The following is a 23,790-nucleotide window of genomic DNA, read 5'->3' as shown; positions in this document are numbered from 1 at the left end:
TATATCCGCCCTTCTAAAGTCAGTATTTTTCATATTTGTCCCTGAAAATTTATAATACATAAATAATAAGAGAATATTGATATTTAATTTTTTTTACTAATATTAAAATATTAATAAAAAAAACAAGAATTATTGAAAAATTAATGACAGTAATGAAAATTGTAGAGAAGGTATTATTAGTATTTGGATAAATATATAGAGCGGTATTAAATTTACGCTAAATCTTCATTGTTACATAAAAACCCGAGTCCAAGTTGCAAAGTTGTCGCTCTAACTGCATATTTGCATCGGATCTCTAAAACAGGGGTTGGGAATAGTCTAAAGAAAACCACAGGCGGCTATAAAATAGTTGTATGCGGTGTGGGCGACAGGGTGAGAAAGGTCGCATGATGAGGAGGTGATGGGACACGTGAGGAGCGAGGAGAGTACAGCGTAATAAAAGCTGGGGAAGGCTCTTTGGCATTGGCGAGGGCGAGCGAGCTGCAGTGCTTTGTGAAAAGTGCCGTGTCCATTTCAACTTGTGTCAGGTAGTGTCAGCCTTTGTGAAGTCTACCTCCTCTGCCCCCGGCGGGTGTGCTTTTGCTATCATCTATTTGAACCTGAAATGTCGCTGTATATTATTAACATTTCAAATGATATCCAAATGAATGGGTTGAAGAATATGCATATGTAATCATTTGAGTTAAGAATCGGATTTTATAAGATTAAATCGAATTTTGACAGATCATGACCATAAAACGAGCACGGAATAGTGATACACTTTCAAGGTCCAACAGAATGAACTTACAACGTCAAAGATCCCTAATTACCAATCTTATAAAATTACTGACTACATTGGCAAAAGAACAGAATGCTCAACTAATGAAAACGAGATCACACAGTGCATTCAGAAAGGTAGTTAAAATATGAAGGAATGAATTCTGTCTACAGAATTTATTTCAAGGAGTGCAAAGTGCAAATGCATACAGCTGTGAGGATGAAATACAGCTTTAACAATTGAAGATGGTATGATTGGACAATGTTTATATTAAACAAAAAATAACACAAGTTTAATCGATACATGCCAAAATAGGCTGATGAATATTACAAATTAAAGAAGACTCTGCTACAGAACGATACCTGCAATAACAACCAATAAAATACATTTAGATTACATGGCCGCATTTAGATGAAAAGACCACACTACATGAATGACCCAAGTTATCAAACTTACAGATGCTAAATGAGTAAACACGATACTCGGTTCACAACTTGTCTTTAGACAGATAAGGATATTATTTTAAAGCGAGTTATCAAAATTTGAGCTGCCAGATTTGCAAACACTAAGATAATAAATCATACTTAAACAAGGATTCATCAAAATAATAATGAGAATTTTGAATAAAAAACTAAGCTTATACAAAATTTAGCAGCTTGAGGAATTAGTTTGTGTTTTGAAACTACTCAATTTATTCTAGACAATCCAATCTTCGGAAATTCTCACACAATTTAAATGTGCCTACAGGTGTTGATGAAATGATAGATCTAAAGTGTTTAGAGATCTAATGTATCAGATACATAGCATTTGATGGTGATCATCAAGTGTCGAAACGTAATAGTTTAGTTCCATTGAGATATTAATGTTAAAAAGTTATATCAATAATTCCACAATTGTAACACCTGATGCCTGAATAGGACCTTGTTAATTTGTTTTTCAAGGCATTTAGATATTCTACTGCATATTCAATTAGCATATCATCAACCAAAAATTAACATTATTACTTCAATATTCCATAATCCTCTTGTATTTCGTATAATCTTATATATCTAAATTAATTTATGCCATATGGACAGAACAGAATAATTGTAAAGCTTATGTTGATCCCTCTAGCAGGTTGTGCCAAGTTTTTAACACTATGCTTTAATTTAAAAAAAATATTAAATTCTTAGCTGATCAACCTAAATGTAGAATTAAAAGGATTATATACCAGTTCATTCTATACAGTGAATTCCAGAAGAACCAATTTTGTAACAGAATATTCTCTTATGATCCTAGGTTTGTGCACTGTTATATTGCTTCAATGACCCAAAGCGACAATGCAAATTTAATCATTTCAATATATGCAATGTGTAATATCTATTTAAAAATACACAACAACAATGGCAAGTAATAATGTCCCAACTATATATATATATATATATAGCTCATGTCAAGGCTATCTCTAGTTAAATTAAAAGCATTCAACTTTTTTTATTACTTCTAGTAAAGTCTTTTAGGCCTTCCGTTTTTTTATTTTGTCTGGTCATAATATCTGTAAGACTCTGCTAATGGGCCTTGACCAAGTTGTTAGCCCTTTATCTTATTCTCTGCATTCATCATGGCTCATCGGCCCTACTAAACCCTCCTCTCTTCTTCTTCTCCACTTTACTATCACTTCCTCCTTAAGCAACCCCCTCCCCCTCTCCCCTCCCCAACCAAAAACCCATTCCGTGATATGTTACTGAATCAATAGGGGTCTGGTACATGAAGTTGAGGTATTTAAATGTTGAAGACCATGTGTAGGAGTGTTGGAAACAACAAAATTGATCTAAAAGTTTGAACATGACGCCAATGAATTTCAAGAAATTGAGCGGTCTTCAAGGTATTTAAATGTTGTCTACACATAAAAATGCATCCAGTATTTTGTTAAGTGGTTACCCTATCTAATTAATCAACAACATTATCCAACAACAGCAGCATCCCAGTATAATATTACCTTTTATTTAATGCAGGTTAACATCATCAAGCCAGCTCTAGTCAACCTGAAAATACATGCAAACAAGTAAAGCCAATAAGTAAAAGGAAAAAAGAACTAGTGTATCACATTAGTTTATAAAAGGTCAGTCACATGTGTTTCTTGTTTATGTGGATTTCAAAATATCCAAGATAACAGAAGTTTTAATCATCTTAATCACATCCTGGGCAACAAATTGCCTGGAAAAATGTGCAGCATGCATGATGCAAAGGAATGAACCTGCTAACCTGATGTTCATGCAGTGAGCACTATAATATTAGTAAATTATTTTCTAGTTTAGGTGTCAAGGAACTACTTTGTCCATAGATGGATCAGTGCCTCGTCAAGTTAGTCACTTAGGTTCTAGATTGATGAAGCCATTTTCTAATAAGATACTGCTGATGTACACATGCATCTTGATAAAAGCATCATGAAAAATCAGAAGCTTACTTTGGTGTGGAATGGAGCAAAAATGGCCTTTACAGTTTCAAAAACTTCATCGATAGGCTTTAGTGCATCAACCTGTAAGGAATCAATCCAGAGTGCTAGTTATATTATATACCACCTCAGTATTGCTTAGAAACACCCCAAGGAGAACTGAGAACACTCACGAGAAAAGCAACAACAAACAATCTTACAAAAAATAAAAAGTATCTACAATGTTATTCTAATAATATCATGAAAGTTGGCACTTCAAATGGCAAATCAAGCAACCATGAACTGTCATAGTAATTTGAGAAATAAAAATAACAAAAGCTTGCTTTGACAAAATCTTCGAAAGGAACAGCTTGCAGATACCTTTCGAACTTTGCCCTTCAGTTCATAGTACTCAACTACAGGTAAACTGGATTCAACAAAAACCCCAAAACGCTTCCTTATAGTCTCAATGTTATCATCAACTCTCCCCTGAATCATACAGAAAGTTAATGATTCACAGGCATATGAGGCGTATAGAAAATTGAGAAAGCAAATGAGAGAGAACCTGGTTGCGACTTAATAGTCGTCGTTCCATCTCTTCCTCTGGACAATCAAAATATAGTATGAATTCTGGCTCAATTTTTGTCTATGACACCAAAGAAAATTGTTACTGATTGTACATAGTAAATTAATTAGATTTTATAATTAAACAACAAGTGTACTGCCAACTTACAAGATCCTCAAAAGCAGCACGATTCTCTTCGTTTCGGGGAAATCCATCGATAAGAAATTTGTCGTTTCCACCTTCAAGCATAGCCTTTTGTAAAAGCTTAATCGTTACCTCAGCAGGAACAATTTTCCCTTCCTTTATCATGTTTGAGATCATGGTACTGGAGAAAGAATTCAGTAAGAGAAAATTGAGAATTGTTCCAGTTAAATAATGTGTCAACCAGGTTCAGCAAGCATTTCATATTTAACAAAAATATAACATTCACTTGCAGAAGCTTCAAAGTCCTGAAAAAAGAACCAGAGAAGTTAAATGATGGGTGATAATTTGAATTTTGGACTAGCAAGTAACAACAAATCCATGATTTACAAGGGTTTGGCTGTGCCAACAAAGGATGAGCATTGGCGAGATGACAGACCTTTGGCTTCATATGCTGGCAAGGAATCAAAACTTGGTGTACCAGTTCGTACAGACTGGTATTTCCTTGTCTGACCAACCGCCATTATTGAAGCATATAGCTCGGTAATAGTATAAGACCGTTGGTGGTATATGTCAATAAACCTCCTGGTGTTCCACTATTGTACCAGTCCAGTAAGTCATTGAAACTAATATCAAATTAAAATTAAAATCCTTCTATGATACTACTCCAGTTTTTTAATTCATGTCATAAAACCACCACTGCCTTCATCTCAACCTGCCTTTTTTCGAAAATCTTCTCTCAGTCAGTTTCTTCTTTGTTGCCTCCCTCCTCCCTCTCTAGCTTCCTCATAATATATATCTTGCCAACTAATTCTATATCCCAGAAACATAGTGGTCTCTCCTCCATAATTAATTTACACAGTGCAGCCAATGTCATGTTTTCTTCATGTGTCACGTCTCCTTTTTTTCTTCTTTTTCCTTCCCTAATCCTTCAGATCCTGATGGTGGCAAACTCATTTTAGAAGTTATACAGATAATTATTGAAAATAAGTCACTTGTTGAACCCACATATTAATTGTAGCCACCTTGGGCAACTGTAGGTTTGAATAATTTCCGGAAACCTCCTAATCAATTGGCGTCCTAAGATTATAGTCTACTACTATGGCAGAATGGTTTAAACTCAGTTTGTCAATTAATGGCCTATGCATAAAATCATATCTGCCTTTTCCAGTGTAATTCCACAAATCCCGAGCCAGTGATTGAAAGAGGCGCTCGGGCGCTCACCTAGGCGCTCGGGCGAGGCGAGGCGAGGCCCGAGCGCCTCGCTAATGTCCCAGGCGGCGCACTTCAAACAGGCGCCGCCTGGGCGCTCGCCCGAGCCCAGGCGCTGGGCGCTTCGGGCGAGCGCCTAGGTAAACCAAGTGACCGAACCAGGATTTTAGGTCTGGTTCGGTCATGGTTCGGTTGTTAGTTGGTTCAACCGAACCAACTAAACCGATATAACCCTTACCCAACCCTAACCCGCTGCCGCTCCCGATCTCGCTGCTCGTCGCTCCTGCTCCCGCTGCTCGTCGCTCCTGCTCCCGCTGCTCGCGCCTCCCGCGAGCCCTCCAGCTGCTCGCGCCTCCCGCGAGCCCTCCCGCTGCTCGCGACTCCCGCGAGCCCTCCCTCTGCTCGCGACTCCCTGCTCGCGCCTCCCGCGAGCCTTCCCTCTGCTCGCGACTAGAATTTTAATTTAAAATAACATATTTTTATTTAAAATTTTAATTAATTATATTTATTAATTATATTATATATTTCTATATTTTAGCGTCTCGCTTCGCTCGGGCGAGCGCCTAGCGCCTCGGGCGTTTTTGGACCTTGGCGCCTTTTGACGCTTAGCGCTTTTTAAATTACTGTCCCGAGCATAGAATGACACTAAGAAGCTACAGATTTGCATAGTACACATAGATAAATAACAAAACAAATAGAATAAGCATTTTTCAATACCCATTTTCGGAACCAGATTTAATTTCTGCACGTAGAAGATCACCAGCACTGAGATGGGTGAAACCAAAGTTTTCAACAATTTTTGCACACTGTGTGCCTTTTCCACTTCCAGGTCCTCCTGTTGTACAGCAGATTAAAAATGAAACACAGAGAGAACAAAGAGAAAGACTTTAATCTACAAACAAAGGCAAAGACAGGAAAGAAAACAGAGAACAAAAGGATTTGTCCATTTACATACTGCACTCTTGCATATCAAATTAAGATCCAATTGAAAAAATTGATTGCATGAAGCTTACTGGTAAAATCTCATAAGAAATCTTTCACAAAAGATGGATGACAACTTTCAGAGAAAGAAAGACAAAGAAAATTTTGATGAAAGCATCAATACATGGCAAAATTATGGGCGTTTATACAAAAAAAAAGGTCTAAGCAAAGATTTATGTTGGAAATTTTCTGGTATATCAAATTGATTAAACAATTGATATCATGCTGTTTTCGGGCAAGAAAAACTTACCTAATACAAAAACAACTATGATCTTCTTGTCACCTGAAAAGCTCCCATTAACATCCTGCAATCAAACAATTAACTATATCCTTGGTACTGACTTAAAGAAAGTAGCAAAACAAATATCTGATTCATCTATAGGGAAAGTGCAAACAGAAGGCCAAATCCAGAAGGTACATATAATGTCAGGCAAAAAACTCAATTAAGTGGCTCTAGTGGAATATATAAGTGAAGCTTCAAAGATCAGCAAGCTAATCTCTTTTTAATTAAGAAAATCTCATAAAGTTACTTAGTGAGACCAGAAAGTGAGATACCTTGCTTGAATCTACCATCGTGCCCCTCAATGCAAGTTAGGTTCCAAATGGTTTTATCTGCCAAAACGGTAGTTTCCTTTAGCATACATAAAGTGCATTTCAACCAAAATGGATGAACACACAGAAAAATATCCATAGAAAGCAAGGAATGCAACCAGATCTTTAGAAACAGGATCCATCATAAAACATCACATTTGAACTTCCAGGTTCACCAAACACTACTGATGTCACATGATGAAATCAATACAAAGATACAGCAAAATAATCATAACAAAATCATTAGCCTCCAATGCATGCACAGCTTATTTATCTTGGTAGTTTATGTCACATCAAGTGGAATGCAAATCTGTTATGGGTCTAAACAATTCACATCTATTACTCCGCCTACTTGTACAAGGAAAAGGATTCCCGTTGCTGTAAATCTACAAGGTTTGCTTTTATCGAAGTTGATCCAAAAGATCTACAAAGACGAGGAAGCGCAATCATTAATCCAACACCACCACCTCGAACCTCAATGACAAGATTACGAACTAGACCCCTAGATTTCCACTATTGATCCAATTTACACCTTTTACACCTAAATATATCACAGAGCAAACTGTGAAAGATCTAAGCTTCATTGGTTCTGAATTCAGCAGATCCACATACGAAAGGAAACAAGAAACCACACCACAGCCTCAGATCTGGGAACCAATCCAATCAAGACAATCAGAAGCATCTAATCTGACATCCCGCAGCGGGATCGAAGCATTACAAAGAGGGCGACGAGTGAATCGCATCAGATCGGAAGAAGGGAGGTGGAGGAGAAAGAGATCCGGTACCTGAGAGCGAGAGCTTCGACTCGACTCCCTCTATTTTCCTCCTCTCCTCTTCGCCGACGATTGTGGAGAATCAAGATCCGGAGGAGGGAAACGGAGATCTCGGGTTCATATATAGCGGCAGAGGTGGTGTGGGGTGGGGAGGTGTGGGGGCCGGCGGCCGAAACAATCGTGAGATCAAACAAGTTGGAACGGAATTCCATGATTAAATTCGCCGATCTGCATCGGACGGCCACGGTTACGTGATGGGGACACTTGGGAGAGAGTTGACGTTTCTAGTTCAAGTGTGACGAGGATTATAGTTCTTTAGAATACGAATAAGGACGCTCCGATCTCCATCGGACGGCCAAGGCTACGTGATCAGGGAGGGAGTCGATTCATTCTTTTCCAAAAATATGAGCTCGGTCAATGGTAGCCCCCGCTGTGGGGGCCAACGCGGTGCTTATGTGCTTCCCGAGCGACCGTACAATGTATCGGAACTTCGCCATTAGTCACTGGCGATGGCCCCAACGCGTGAACGGTCTGGTTTTGCCCCACGTGTGGGGATCAACGGAAGGAGATCCTCCTATGCTCCGTCGGTTGGATCCTCACCCCATATCGTCTCCCCATAAGATTTAATTTATCAATTGGAAAAAAAATCAGTATATAAATTATAATTATACAATTTTAATAGTAATGATGAAATATAATTAAAAAATATATATTATATAAATAATAATAATAATAATATAATTAAAATATAATTAAAATAATAAAGATTTTAAACTTGGTAATACATACATAAAGAATAATTTTCTTTACTTTACGATTATTTTTTGAATTTATTATCTGACCTAATCACAATATATAGAGTTTCGATCCTAATCACAAAAATCTTAGCAGACTTTTTTTTATTTTTTGCTTCGTAATCGATGGAGAAGATCAATCTTATTCAATTTCTTCCTTGAATAAAGTAAAGCAAGAGGTCATCAACTTTGTGAAGACCCCAAAGCTGTGATCTTAGAGTTCAATGGCGAGAGACTTGCAAAGGAAGGAGGGCAGACATGGCTTAACATCGAAGCAATAGAAAGCTTCCACTACTATTTTTCTAAGTAATAACAGATGATTCATCACTTCAATTTTTCTTTAGACCCCTGAAATGTTCTTTCTCACACGTCAATTTACTATGGAATTTTTTTTCTTATTATTGGTGTTAGATGATTAATAATAATAGATCAATTTAATGGGTTAATCGACGTATCAATTTTGTTTAATTTAAATTATTGATCAAAATATTAAAACTAAAATTAATAATAATATATTTATTTAACTTTTATAAGTCAATTTTAATCTTATAAAATAAATATCATAATATATTTGTTTAATTTAATCGATTTTTAATATAAAAATATTAGAATATAAAATATGAATACATAAAATTATTATAAAAATATAATATTATATAAAAATATATATTTATAGAAGATGTCGATTAAGTTATTAATCACCCTTCGCTTTCACCACTTAGTGCTTGCAAAAAAAAAAAAAGTTTATATTTATGAAAAATGGTGCATTTTCAATAAGAAATAAGATGAGAAAAATCTATTTATAGATTTTTTCTCCGAGAGTAAATAGAAAAGATCTAACAAAATTAGTTTAACGAGTGATATTGTTTTTAACAGAGTCTAATGACAAAAAAATCCATACAACTAATCTCAAAAATAGTAAATTACCGTTTCTTATTTTTAATATAATCCTAAAATCATTATATATATTATCTAAAATCTCAAATATCACATGAAATTATATATTATATATAATAGAATTACATAACTCAGACATCATTATATTCCAATATTGAGGATTCTTAAACTATATTAACTCAAACATCATTTCATCATGTTCGTAATCCTATCTATAAACAATCATATCGTTCCTCAAGAGTTTGTGAGAATTTTTAATTAAAATATTATTTTTATCCGGATTATTTTATTATTAATTTAGATGAAAATACTCTTAGTTTTTGAAAAAAAAAAAAGTAATTAATTATCATATTTTTTTAAAAAAATATATTAATTATTTTAGAATAATTTTAATATGATTATAAGATAATTACTATTATTATTTTTTAAAAAAAGTATGACAATTCATTATCAAATTTAAAGAATTTTTTTAATAGCATGATTAAGTTATTTAGATAAAACTATAAGAGTATTTTCGTTCAAGTCAAAAAAAAAAAATCTAGGGTAAAAATGAATTTGTGAGCGTCATAATCAGTAATAATCATAATCAGTAATTCCTCTAAAGAGATAAATAAATAAATAAAATCTATAAAGAAAAGGGCAAAAAAGTGGGACTCAAAAAGGCCGTTCAAAAGTCCATATTTATTAATGCCACCATAATGTCACGAAAATTACTCCTTTGCTCTGCTTCCTTCCGTTTCTTCCTCTTCCTCTTCCGCTCTCCCTTCGGTCTCTCCTCCTCTTCTCTCTTTCTCTCTCTCGCGATGCAATGATACGCGCCGGCGGTGGCTCCTACCGCAATCGCCTCCCTTCCCCGCCACCGCCCCCTCCTCCGCCCCCGCCCTTGCCGCAGAACCCCTCCTCGTCGTCCACCCTCTCGCCTTTGGCTCGCCCTTTCACCATCGACCACATCTTCCACTCTTCCCCGCCGCCGCCCTCGTACCACCGTCTTCCCACCGTCGATCGACCCTCCGCCTCCCTATTGCCCTCCCACACCGCCATCTCCTCCGTTGGCTCTCTCCGTACCCAACCGAGCACTGGACCCGTGGCTGACCCGTTCGCCCACTACTATTCTAACTCGCAACCGCCAGCGATTGTTGATTCGTTCAGGCCCTCTTCTGCCTTCTCTGGAGTTGGGACGGACCCGTGGAACAGGCCGTTTGACGAGGAGATGGGGCATGGGATGCGTACTGATGCGGTCTGGTCGTGGACGGAACCGTCGTTAGGCTACAAGGTGCCACCTTTTCAAGAAGGTAATCTATTTCTTTCCCTCTGACTGGGATCTTTCGTAAAGCTCTTTTCTCAGAATAAATGATGATTTAGCTTTCGTCGGAATTTGTTTTCGTTGAACATGGAATTTTAGAGCTATTTATTGCATATTTTGGTTCTTTGATTGTAACTTCAAGTTAGTATCTGTCGCTGGATGAAGTTGATCTTATCATATCTCTGTCTTGTGATATTCATTAAAGTTGCAATCTTGGATATTCCTGTGGGCCAAAAAAGTCTGGGAAGGAAGGGAAGAGTTTGGTAAGGTCTATGGAAGATGTAACTCCTCCTTTGCTACATGCTTTTGTTTTGGATTCTTCAGTAAACGGACGAGAAAGATTTGTGATTGATCGAGGAGGTAGGAGATCGCTGGCTAGAATGACAATAAAGATAAATAATAAGGTTAAATGCATAATAATTTGTTTCTTGTGTTATCTACAGTTAATTATAAAAGCCATTGTTTTGTTGATAGTAGAAAAGCATCAAATAATTCTCTTAAACAAATATTGACATGTCAGGTTTTGCGTGCTGGTCCATATACCCTCGTCGAGGGTGTTTCACATTCATTAAAGATGTTTGGAAACAAGAGTTTTTAGTGTGCTGTGATCTTTTACTTTTCTTATAATTTGGTTCAACTATAGAATCACTAATACTGAACATTATAGGATTCTGCAATATTGTAAACATTAAGATGTGTTTTCCGTACATGAGGTCTTCTTTCTTTAACTGGAAAATACATTACTTGAGAAGAGGGAGAGCAATAAATTTAACCAGGAGGGCAAGACAACCTCCTGGTTTATTTACAAGATTGTACAAAAGAGTGCAAAAGATTATACAAAAGAGAGACATAAATGAAATTGTTGTATATCATCTCCAGACTGTATAAACATTGCTTAGTGAGATTTATTTGAACGTGTTTAATGCTATATACCACTAGGATGAATGGAAAACAACTCTTTCCCAAAAATCAGCACTGGAAACTTTTTATTCCCTACAAAAACTTCCCTTCTGTTGACATGCACCAAAGATAACCATAGCCCTAATTAGATATAATGAATCGATTGCAATTAATGATGTGAGGAGAGGTAGAGGAAACTAATTATTTTGTAAGAAATGATAACATTGACAGCTCTTAGTTTGACCGGTGATATTTCCAAAAAAGAGGTCAACAGTAAGAAAAGATCCATATGGCCAATTGCAAATAGTTGGGTTTACAACTTGTTCTTTTCCTTTATAGTTCTTTTTTTTGCTATAGATGTATCAAATCATCACGAATATATCATAATGCCACAGGATTTTCGTATCCTTAATTATATCCTCTAGTTGATTAGGAAAAATCCTCCAAAAATTCAAGGTATTCCTGTTCTTTGGCTACTAAACTAAATCTTATTTGCTTACAATTGAGCAATTCAGAAAATGATAATTGTCTTCGTTGCTGATCGAAACACATCCCACTTAGCAAAAGGATATGACCTAATTTAGTAAATGCAACTCAAAGAAAAATAAATTGCAATTTCGTTTGACAAAACAATTAATTCTCTTTTCTAAGTCAAAACCTTATTTATTGCATAAGCAGGGGCATAACAACACCACCATGTTAAACCAAGATCAGATGAATAACTCACTAAGCAGTTTAACATGTACATTTTATAATTTCTTTTATTTTGTCTGCTTGTCTTGTAGTTGAAAATGCAGAACGTGAACAATCTTATCCTTCTTTTTTGTTCCATTTGCTTCTCCAATAGCTTGATATTTTCTACTCATACATTACATCACCTTCTATCTCTTCAAATTGGACTGCAAATGCTGTTCTTGTTTTTTTTTTTTTTCAGTAAATTATGTGATTTGAAGATGTGTGTTTGTTTTTATAGTGTGTATGATGATAATCTCATGGTGCTTTCTGAAGTTGAAAGATGATACAGAACACTTATGCATTATTTGCTTGGATTGCTGTTTTGCAGAACATGCAGGCAATGGCTGTAGCTATTATGACAGTGATTCTTATGGTGTTTGGCATGGAATACTTCCTAATTCAGTGACAGAAAAAGTACACTTCAGATCTCAAAGTCCCGAATGGTTACACAATATGCAACCGGAGAATTATGAGCAAAACATTAGAACCCCGATCTCAGCACCAACTGCTTTACTTAAAGGAATACATTGCTCTGGGACAACAGGTTCAACTCCCGGGATGGGTTCGCATGACACTTTTGTTTCAAACTCCACTTATGATAGATACATGAAACAACTTGATTCATGTTCAGTGATACCATGTTCAGTTTCAAGCCAAATATTTTCACCATCCGACTTAAGAGCTGTTTCAAATGTCAATTCTACTTTGTCATATAAGACGGTCCTTCATGAAGTGCCACGTAATACCAATGATTCATCAACTATACCTTCTAAGCTAAAGGAGCCTAACCTCAACCAAAACTTAGGGAGCAAAAGGAGTCATGATGAGCAGAGAGGAGAAGATTACAGCCTAAGCAAAAGCACACCCTCAGCTGCAGATCTTGGGGAAGATTTTCCTTCCAGTACTAATAATGCTACTGACAGTCACTTGAATCTTTCTGCGGCAAAAAATCCTGGTTTGAGATTAACAAATTTGGTTATTACTGATGCTTTTCCATCCATATGCAGTTCTGTGGAACCAGATAAATCCATGAAAAGTTCTTCAGAAGCAATTGACCAGCATAGCCTTGCCGTTGATTCACCATGTTGGAAAGGAACTCCATCTTCTCGGCAGGCACCATTTCCTGTTGATGAAATGCTTGTTCAAACAGCTATTGAGGAGTCGAAAAATTATGTCGGTCTTTGTCAAGATCGAAGGCAACTTCTTGAGAGTGTTGGGAGGTCCAAGAATCCTGCAAAACAAGATGGGAACTTGATTTTTGATGAAAGGAAGAAAAATTCTACTTCTGAAAAGCCACAATGCTCATCAGTTATTTCACCAATCATACATCAGAGACCTGAAAATGTAAACAAAAAATTGCCCAACTATAGAAAAGATGACAGTGAAAATGAGATCCTGTTTGATGTTGTCTATAGTGAACACAAAAATAAAACAATTGAAGTTGAGAGAGTTTCTAAAGTACAAGTGGGTGATGCTGTCAAATCTTTCGAAACAGAAAGTACTGTGGTCAATAAATTCCCACAAGCAAAGGGCATTGAGGATTACAACAAAGGTCTTGTTTCTCTTTCCGGTTGTTGCTTATTTTGCTTGTTTATTTTTTTCAAATAAAGTTCTTCTGTACAAAGAACTTTGTCTACATATCATATTTGGATTATCTGTTTCTTTTTTTATTTTCACCAGGCTCATGTTCATCACCACAGAAAAACACAAAGGAGCTTGTTAAGGCAATGCATGGTTCTTCAATAAAGTTGTTGTGTACCAACTTTAGTGGTGATGATGAACTGGAACCACATGACTATCGGCTTCTCTACTCTGTGATTAACAACATTGCACTTGTTCTCAAGGACAAGAAGGTAGTTGTAATTCCATTATGGCCCAATATGGTGCAGTGACATATTTAAGTAGAAACAAATGAGAATTGCATTTGATGCAATTTCTTCATATCTAACCAGGATTAAAATAATTCTGCAATAGCATGGAAATATATTTAAGCTGCATAGTTTACATGGATTTTGTCAGTAACCTATTTGTATTCTTTGAGAATAGTCATTCTTCCAACAGAAAGATTGTATAACTTTAAATGCTGCTGCTGCTATTATTTGTTCTTGTTTCTTATAGCATTATTGTACATGGGAAAATAATATTTATCTTGGAGAGATGTATTTTTTCTCTTTATACAGGTTGTATGCTAATTATATGCTTATAAAAGGAAACAAAATGTTGCTCAAAGCTTTGTATGTAGGATAACTGTGTGACAGCCAAATGGATTTTTTTTTTGCCTTTATTATTTGTTTGAAATCTTACTTCATTTAATATATATTTTTTTTCTGATTTACTTGGTTCCACTACATCTATGATGAAATTTGCTTGCATATAACTGCTCCGGACTCCATCATGGCGATAATTGTAGACCTTCATTATTTAGCTAGCATATAATATCAAGTTACTAAACTTGCTTTTATATTAATGCATATTCCTTTGGCTTTGAAGAATTATGTTCCATAACTTTTACTTTAGTATTTTTTAACTATCTTTATATTTTCTGCCATGGTTCTAGGCCATCAAGTGGATGGTGCTTGCAATGGCTTTGATGGTTGGCCATAATGAAGGGTCACAAGTATTCTGTGTTATCATGCTGTTATTTTGTCAGTACTTTCTTGCATTTGACAAAATTTTGGTCATTTAGTCTGGACTGTTTTCAAGTTTTTACTCTAAAATAACTGTCCATATTGACACTTACATTCCATCTGTTTGCTGTAGGTATCCGTTTTGCCAAGATGTTTTTTCTTTTTATGGTGAACTCCTTGCTTTATATGTCATGTAAGTTGATGACAGGTGGTCTTTTGCAGGGCTTTGTTGGTTGCAATCCTCATTGTTCAGGTTTGGAGGCTGCATGGTCTTTCTGTAGATGTTCAAACACTGATGATGTAGACCAGATCAACATGAAGGGGAAGATGCATTCTGTTGGGCACAACAATGTTAATGATGAATTGCAAAAGGACAACAACACAAATCTCAGGAAAGTCAATGACATTACTCAGGTAAAATTTGTATGTCTTGGGGGCAGTGTTCTAATGCATATCTGTTTACATATCAGGTTGTTTCTTTTATTTTATCTTGTCTTTGTACATTTCACAAATGTGTAGATCTATGAGAATGCTTTATCAAAATCTTTCTCTGAAAGAGAAGAAAACACACAGACACTGTTGTATAAGACTCTCTGGATAGAAGCTGAAGCTGCAGCTTGTAGATTGAAGTATGAACTTCAACTTACTCAAACAAAGACTCAATCTGAAAACTGTAAGTACTGGTTAAAGCTGGCAAAGCTTTTTGTCTTCACTGTATCTTTTCTGATCAATTGCAGTAATCTTTGTCCTTTTCAAAATTAATCATTTTTATTTTTATTTTTTATTTTTAGTGAAGGATTCACGATCAGACACATCATCAAGCCTGCCTTTTGCCCATGATCTTCAGGGGCACAAGGACAAAGGAGTTCTGGTGGGTACTATTTCTCCCACCAAAGTTAGCGAAGGGATAAGTAAATGTCAAAATCCTCATGAGGCATCAGCAACCTGTGAATCGAACAAGTCAGAGGATATTGAATCATCAGTTATGACTAGATACAAGATTCTGAAGGATCGGAGTGTCAGCTCAAGTTATAGGAGCATGGAGGAACTTGACCCAGAGGACACAGGAACATGCTCAGGCACAAGAGAAGTTGTGTATGGTTCTCCTGATGTTGCAAATACTTCTAGCATAAAAGACCTGCCAGTAAATCTTGCTGATTTGGGATTCATGGAGAGTGTGATGCAGCCGTATGACGAAGACAGACCCACACCTCGGTCTTCGCATTTGACTGCTGTGCAGCCACTTGGTGCGGCAAGTGACGAAGAACTCGGGTCAGGTTTGAATATTTCAGGATATGTAGATGCGAAACGGATGTTCTCAGGCCCTTTGAATGGATCACTGATTCAGTCATACATGACATACAATCAGGGGAACTGGTCCCTCACCAGTGGATATGAAAATTCCTCTTCCGAATGGGAGCATGTGCTGGGGGAGGAGTCCACACAGCATTGAAAAAACGTTACTGTTACTTGAAGAACTGGATATATTGTAAATAAACAATATAACATTTGGGGATTGTGTTTGGAACATGTGAAACTGCATATTGGATAATATGAACAGCTTTATACAATCAAATCATTCATTTGCTGTAATTGCTGCCATAAAATAGCCTCTTCGATGACCAGTGCATCTAGAATTCGTTCCTCTTATTAGAAGCACAACCAAATGACCTGTTACTGGATTGAATCGTTCCTTGAATTGATTAGTGGTCTGCATTCCAGACTATATGTTAACAGATGCATGACATTGACCAAATAAGATAATGATCACAACTTTATTGTATGTGGATGTTTGTAGATAAACCTGCTATATTGTTTTTGTGGAACTCGACGACTATCAGATATATGAACTTTTTATTTTACTACATATAAACCAAGTCCAATTATTCTTTGTATGAGAAAATTTAATATTTGTTTTCTTATAATCCTTAAATTCTCACCCCTTTTTAACGTCATGGCCTCTTCAGTCGCTGTCAGTTCAGCGAGATCTATGCAAATATCTAAAATATTAAATGTGAATTATAGTTTTCCATATGTTATTCTTACATACAAATGATTGATCATAGGCAATTCAGGGGAATTAGCTACGAAGCGATCTATGCAAGATTTTGTGTTTCGCGAGGAGATTATATGTTTAAGTTCGATTTAACGGTACAAATAAGAAAATAATAAGAATATATATATATATATAAGTTCGATTTAACGGTACAAATAAGATAATAATAAGAATATATATATATATATATATATATATATAAGGGGAAAAAGAGAAAAAAAGTGAAGACTTAATTAACATTACTGAAATTAAAAAGTGGATAAGACTCAATAAACATAATCAAATATTCAAGATCGACTTGGAAGATTTTACTCAGATTAGTTTTGCCTTCCAAAGTTGACTAAAGAACAGATGACTTGGTTGATTGTCCGAGAAAATATCATTTTTTAGATTTTTTAATGATATTATCTTTTTTAAAATTCTCAAAACATACTTTCTATTTCAAAATTCTCAAAAATATCCCCCAAGAAGTGTTCATAGTGTTTTCCCGTCCAAATCCCAAAATTTTTTTTGTCAACTGTTGACAGTATTTTGTGTGTTGCTTTTTATTCACATGCGATAACACTGTGTAGTGTTTTAAAAATACCGTATAGTATTTTTTTAAAAATACTATATAGTATGTTGTGAATAAAAATCAACCCATAAAATAGTATAAAATGGAAAAAAAAATTTTATTTAAGCGAAAAAAATGATAGTTTTTTTAAGGGGCATTTTTTAAATATTAAAAATAGAGGATGATGATTTAAGAATTTTAAAAAGAAATATCATCCGGAAAAAATAATGATAAAAAAGATATTTTTATGCACAATCGCCCTATATGAAAGTGCAGGTTCTGCTCCCACCAACCTTTAATGGTTGGTGGGAGAATTGAAAGTTAGAAAATTCAAATTTTAATGATTTACAAATGATAAGAGAAATCTCTTACATGAAGATCTTTAACATCAGAGCTAACAAGAAACAGATGTGAATCTATCTTAATATATATATATATATATATATATATATATATATATATATATATATATATATATATATATATGATTCATCCATAATCCCAAACCTAAGATTCAAAGACATTAAATTTGAGGATACTAAAAGTATTAAATTCTCATTCACATCTGTGCAATTTATAGTTATTCGACATATCACTCGATAACTTCATAAAACTCAAGATTAACTTAAAAAACATTAACAATCACCTATAAACCTATAAGAGCAAGAGTTACCATAATAAAAAAATAATAATTTACCACAAGTTCATATGAATATAAAACTTCACACTTAAGATTCTAAACTTCTAAAAATGAGAAGTTTTTTAACTTTTATAATACACATCAACTCAGATTTGTTTGAAATAACATTAGAAGCAAAGCGTACTTTAACAATAACATCATATCAAACTATTAAAGACTTAATAAAATCTTCTAACATTCTATAGTGTTAGCCCAAACCTAATATTAGGATGAGTGATAAGTTAATCAGAAAAATTTATATAGGTAAATTACAAAGTATAGTAAGTGACCAACATATTCATGACGAAGAGATGACATATCATATGATCTAAGAATCAAGGTGCAAGACATAGATACAAGAGTCATATATATAATTTTATTAGAAGCATACTTAACAAGAAAGTAGAAAGCAATATATAAACTACTTAATATCAAGATGCAAGTAATTAGCTCAAGAGTAGAGTCATATTTTATATTTTCTTTGATTCGCTTATAATAATGGACTAAAAAGCATCGTAGGAGTATATCAAAAAAACAAATATAAAACATATGTTTAAGAGTCACATTTGACATTCTATTTATATCCCAAAGGATATATCATCAAGCATAAGTTTCTTTTAATAAATGTAGTTTTTACTAGCTCGAAACATCCCCTTTTACTTTGTCATAATATTGAGGGATGACTAGACTGACAAAAAAAAAAAAATTTAAATTATATCATCTCTGAAGAGGTAAATACTTTTTTTTTTCTCTGAAAGTTATCATAATTATTCGTAATAAGATATTGGCTATAATTGAAGAGGTCTTATCAATCAAATTTATATTTATCTGAGATTTAGGCATAATTAATAATTTATATTCTCATTCTATTATTTTTTTCTCCCAAGGATGGGTTAATGATCTCTAATACCAAAGGAATTGTACAGTACAAAATAAACAATTTAAAGTATGAAATAAACACATAAAAGACTAATTTTAAGTACAAAATAACATATAAGATAGTAATATCAAGTGCAAAATAACATATAAGATAATAATTTTAAACAGAAATTATCCATTTTGTTCAAATTATATGTTTTTGGTTGGATTGAAAATATTATGGAGAACTTCATTCCAATTTCATAGTATACCAATAACACATATGTCCTTTTGGGAAAACATGCCAAAGAAACATAAGGGTGAAATTGAATCATAACATAACATAATCTATTTGTTTCTAAATGACCATAAATATTAGTCTTGCATGTTTGTGAGCTCCATCCATCGTGAATTCATTGGAGCAGGCAAGAGCATCACAAGCTTTATACACGACTTTTTTTTATTTTTGACAAAGGTTTATATTATCTCATAAACACTGAAATATAAAAGTATATTATGAGTAAAAAAGTTAGCAAACACATATATTAACAAACCTATATATATATATATATATATATATATATATATATATATATATATATATATATATACGATAAAAACTAATAATAAGAACTTTTGCAATGTGAGGCAAACATGAACTTTTGCATAACTCATTTAGATATGATAAAAACTAATAATAAGAGATACAAGAATTTAAAGCAACCACGTAAACTTATTTGAAAGAGAAATTTTTAGTTGAAATCAAGTTCATAAAGGTAGAAGCAAGAATTGATAAATTTAAAAATAAATATTATGGCAAAACATATGAGATATATTATACTAGATATTTAGATAATAAATTATACTCTAATTTACTCAAGTAAGATATTTTTTTGAAAGATATATAATTATACTTTCAGATAAAATAAGCTTTGAATAAATTGGAGTTATCTACGGATAGTTACAAGAAATTTAATATAGAGAGGTTAGAATATATTCTCTATTTAGCAGAATTCAAATAATCAAAAGAAATAAATATTTTGGTGGATATTTGCATTCTAAATCGTTCAAATAAAATACAAAAAGAAAGAGATAAGAGTTTATTTTTTAAAAAATTAAGTTTTGCCTAAATTAAAATTCTACATAATATATTATAGATAAAATAAAATAGATAGACCAAAAGTCTGATAAATTTCAGATTAGCAAGTTTAAAACTCAAATTACGGTTGAAGCAATTTAAAAAGGGTAAAACTCTATAAATTACCTATAAATAAGATGAAATCAAGGATAGAAATCACTATAGAATGAGCTAGAATACTTGTCTTAGAAAGATTTAATCCCAATTATGATGAATTTGTCCAAATCCTCAACTTTTCTTCAATTCCTTGTATGGGTTGCAGTAAGATTCTTTTTTTATTTTTTTTACTTTTTTTTCTAATTGCTTAGGATTAGCACAAAAATAATAATGTGCCAAACATACATAAAAAAAGTATAGGTATAAAAAATATATACATTCCTTATGTTAGTTAGTGACACGTGTCTTCTATATTTTTATTAATTTAATATGAATCTTTCATAAATCACATTCAAATTTTAGGATTCATTCCTAATACTAAGCTTCTAATATAAAATTATTTAATATAAAAAATTATTAAATAAATTCTCATATTTAAATAATCAATTAAAATCATTGATATCATAAACAATTAAAAAAATCATTGATACAAGAAACTCTCATTCTTTCATTTCCATGGAAAGATCAAAGGAACCTAAATCTTATTATCTTAAACCTAACTCTTTTTGATGGAAATATGTTGGGGTGGCCATTAGGATTAAAGCAATTCAACTTTTTTTTGTCTTCCATATATGTTTGAAATACACAATCGAGCCTTTTTCTCTCATTCTAACTCATAGTAATGCTTTGAATCATTTCTTATGCTCCAAAAAGAAACAGAAAACAAAAAAGAATGACAGAATCTTAAAACCTAATCATAAATCGAGAATGAGAGAAAAGGATATATGATTCTTTTTAGCAAAAGAACGAAGATTCGAGTCCAGAATCTTATTGTCAAACTCTTAGCACCTTCGGCTGTACTTCCTTTTTATCTCCTTCCATCTTCATCGAATGAAGGGTGCGCGGAGGTCCATGTTTGGCTGCGGCCTATCTCCTGCGCAGACTATGTTGGATTCAGCAGCTCCATTCCTCCATTGCAGAGTGTTTCGGCAGCAGAAGCACCTGCAGATCCCGCCGGGTGTCTCCACGTTCCTCCCTCTCGGAACACTCTAGGTCGACTCCGAACAACCTGACTCGCTTTGTCTTCGCCGTGCCACGGATCACCGCCGCTGAATCCAGAAGTAATGACGCCCCCGCCACTCCGCCGCCGGGTTGCACCCTGACTTGCGGCGGCGAATACGGCCTGCCTCCTCCGTATTGACCATGGTTCGAAGCCATATTGTACACGGGAGGCACGGCGAACGGGAAAAGCCCACCCCACTGTGGTGCCGACGACCGGGCAGCAGAGAAGATCTGTGGGAGGGGAAGCGGCGGGCGGCATTGGGTTTGTTTCCGCCGGCGCCATCCAATGAAGAGGCGGCCATGCCCGGCCGACGCTCCTGCACTAGCACGACCGAAGGAGACCGTGTCTCCGGATTCTAGCTGCTTGTCCTTCACGAACCGGCTCCACCCCTTGGTCATGACGTAGCTTTGGCTGCTGCCCCAGTACGAGTAGCGGAACTGCCACTGCTTTCCGGTACGATCCTCGAAGCACAGCAGGATGCCCTTGTCCGCGGCCAAGGGATCGAGGGGGAAGTACCTCTCCGCGTACTGCTTGGGGATCACAAGGCGGTTCAGCTTGCCGACATCGCTTGGCGTCACCACCTTGTCGAACATATGCTCTGGCTCCACAGGGGCGGCAGAGTCGGAAGCCACCGACGAGATGGAAGAAGAGGAGGGGGCGGCGAACGGCATCCGTACTGTAAACACCTCCATATAGATGCAACTCAGTTGGAAATCTTTTCTTTCCTCAGAGGATGGATATAAGGCTTCACTTGTATCAATCAGAAGAAGATGAAGAAGGAGAGATAGAGATCATCATATCTGTATTGCTTTACAAAAGGATGAGTCTTGCACCTACAAACATGGATAGATAGATAGATGATTGAGAGGGAGGGAGGGAGGATATGGGTTCTATTGTTTGTTTCTTTGCCCTGCTAAGCTGATCCTGCATGTCCTACAGAGATCACTGGAGAAGGTAGGGATATATTTAGCTTCTGGCTAATAAACACACAGGAACTGGAAAGAGGAAGGAGAGTGAAGAGGGTAGGGAAAGAGTAGGAGAGGTATGACATTGAAGCTTTAGTAAGATAAGAGTATTGTGTTAGGTCTCATGTAACCTTTGGCTTCTTCATCCTATGGGTGTTTGTATATAGGCTGAGGACACTGATAACCCTGCAGAAGCCAGTTGGAGGAAGAGAAACCACACTGCTTTGAGGTTGGCTTGGCAAGGCAACTTGGGGCACTTTTCTACTCCATTTATTACTGTAGAAAAATATCAAACAATTAAGAGAGATGCATCATTGTTTGTTTACATGTCACTTGTTTGGATCACAATGTGGTGCACGCAAGGCAAATACTCCATCACTGTTCATCCCATTCAAATTTGATATGATTGTTAGGATGGGTGGAAAAGATAAAGACATTAGTACGAAGTCAATGGCAATCTTCTTGCTAAGCTTTGGCTTCAAGGGTGCCTTTGACTTTTGAGAAGAAGAAGGCTACCAGAACTCATGATCCTGGAAGAATTGCCAACAGTAATGTCATGATGCAACAGAGATATGATATAGAGATTCCAAACCCTATACTAACTGTCATCAGAATGATCATACTGCAAGTAAAATGGGAACGAAAGATGAGGAATTGGTCAACCCTAATTGTCTTACTGACCTGTCAACTGAAGCAAAGTGCAAACTATCAATTCAGTTTTAATTGGAATACTAATAATCCCAAAAGTTCGAACTATTCAATATGTTTGTATATTGCAACACCCATCATATTATATATATATATATACAGAGAGAGAGAGAGAGAGAGAGTAGGAAGCTGTATCCATCACACTAAACCAAACCGTGGTCCTAATTGCAAGTAGAACTTGTATATGCTTGCTATTGAAGAGGCTGAAGACGCATGCACGTTATGCCTCATGCATGCATTTGCATTAACTATCAATGTCATAATTGTCCATAGAGCAGCACAAGAAGGTAATCAACCTTCACAGCTGGGATAATGTGTACAATGGAAGTCATCTTCCCTTCTTATGAGTACAGTGAATGAATCTGCACCCCCTCCACCAACAATTTATTGAGTAGGTCGAACGAGGAGTAGGCCTCACAATTAAATAACAAGTAGAGTTGTTTAAGAACCCTAAAACCAAGTTTGCATAACGAATCAGAGATGAAGAACACAACCATTAATGGTGTTGCAACCAAGTGGGTGGAGAAAGGTATGTATTGTAATGAGATAAATGATGTCACCAGCATGAAGGAGACTGACGTTGGATTAGGGTTTCTATCAGAGACTGGGATTGTTTCATTAGTTTAAGACAAGTATTTTAAGTGGTCTTTGACTTTGAGGTGAGGCAAGTGAGCACCACCTTCATATCCAACTCCTCCACAACTTTTTGGTTGAACTATTCATCTCCTCTTGCACTTTGCTCTCATGAATCATTGTTGTTGTTTAGATAATGTTAGATTGGATCAACACAACCTAATGACCCATTCCTGCTGTTTAGGAGACAGAATTCAGCATTAAACCATTACACAAGCTTTATGTTCTATGAATGCCAGTCATATGAAATATGAGTTATATGATCTGGCATTGATAGTTCTATGGATCATTAGACAATCTTTATGTTCGATCCCCAACTTGTATGAACCATTACATGGTCAATGCAGTGGTC

At 35.3% G+C, this 23,790-nt stretch overlaps 3 protein-coding genes across 3 annotated transcripts; 1 reads left to right on the top strand and 2 right to left on the bottom strand.

Annotated features, from left to right (window-relative positions):
• Positions 1–3,176: 3,176 nt before the first annotated feature.
• On the bottom strand, positions 3,177–7,591 carry LOC135609900 (UMP-CMP kinase 4-like). The gene is made up of 8 exons (XM_065103686.1): positions 7,446–7,591; positions 6,625–6,681; positions 6,320–6,374; positions 5,806–5,923; positions 3,904–4,060; positions 3,736–3,816; positions 3,552–3,659; positions 3,177–3,275 (listed from the first exon to the last, which is right to left on the bottom strand). Exons 2-8 carry the CDS (start codon positions 6,640–6,642, stop codon positions 3,192–3,194), a joined length of 621 nt encoding a protein of 206 aa, XP_064959758.1. The 5' UTR covers positions 6,643–6,681; positions 7,446–7,591; the 3' UTR covers positions 3,177–3,191.
• A 2,259-nt stretch (positions 7,592–9,850) lies between these two features.
• LOC103981258 (uncharacterized) lies at positions 9,851–16,282 on the top strand. Its single transcript, XM_009397919.3, has 6 exons — positions 9,851–10,416; positions 12,391–13,614; positions 13,743–13,915; positions 14,912–15,103; positions 15,209–15,362; positions 15,481–16,282. Exons 1-6 carry the CDS (start codon positions 9,933–9,935, stop codon positions 16,140–16,142), a joined length of 2,889 nt encoding a protein of 962 aa, XP_009396194.2. The 5' UTR covers positions 9,851–9,932; the 3' UTR covers positions 16,143–16,282.
• Positions 16,283–21,023: 4,741 nt separating this feature from the next.
• On the bottom strand, positions 21,024–21,803 carry LOC135608685 (B3 domain-containing protein Os03g0120900-like). The gene has a single exon (XM_065101710.1). It carries the CDS (start codon positions 21,801–21,803, stop codon positions 21,024–21,026), a length of 780 nt encoding a protein of 259 aa, XP_064957782.1.
• Positions 21,804–23,790: the final 1,987 nt, after the last annotated feature.

This window comes from Musa acuminata, chromosome BXJ2-4, assembly GCF_036884655.1.
Source record: "Musa acuminata AAA Group cultivar baxijiao chromosome BXJ2-4, Cavendish_Baxijiao_AAA, whole genome shotgun sequence".
NCBI lineage: Eukaryota > Viridiplantae > Streptophyta > Magnoliopsida > Zingiberales > Musaceae > Musa > Musa acuminata.
This window is presented reverse-complemented; position numbering and strand designations above follow the sequence as displayed.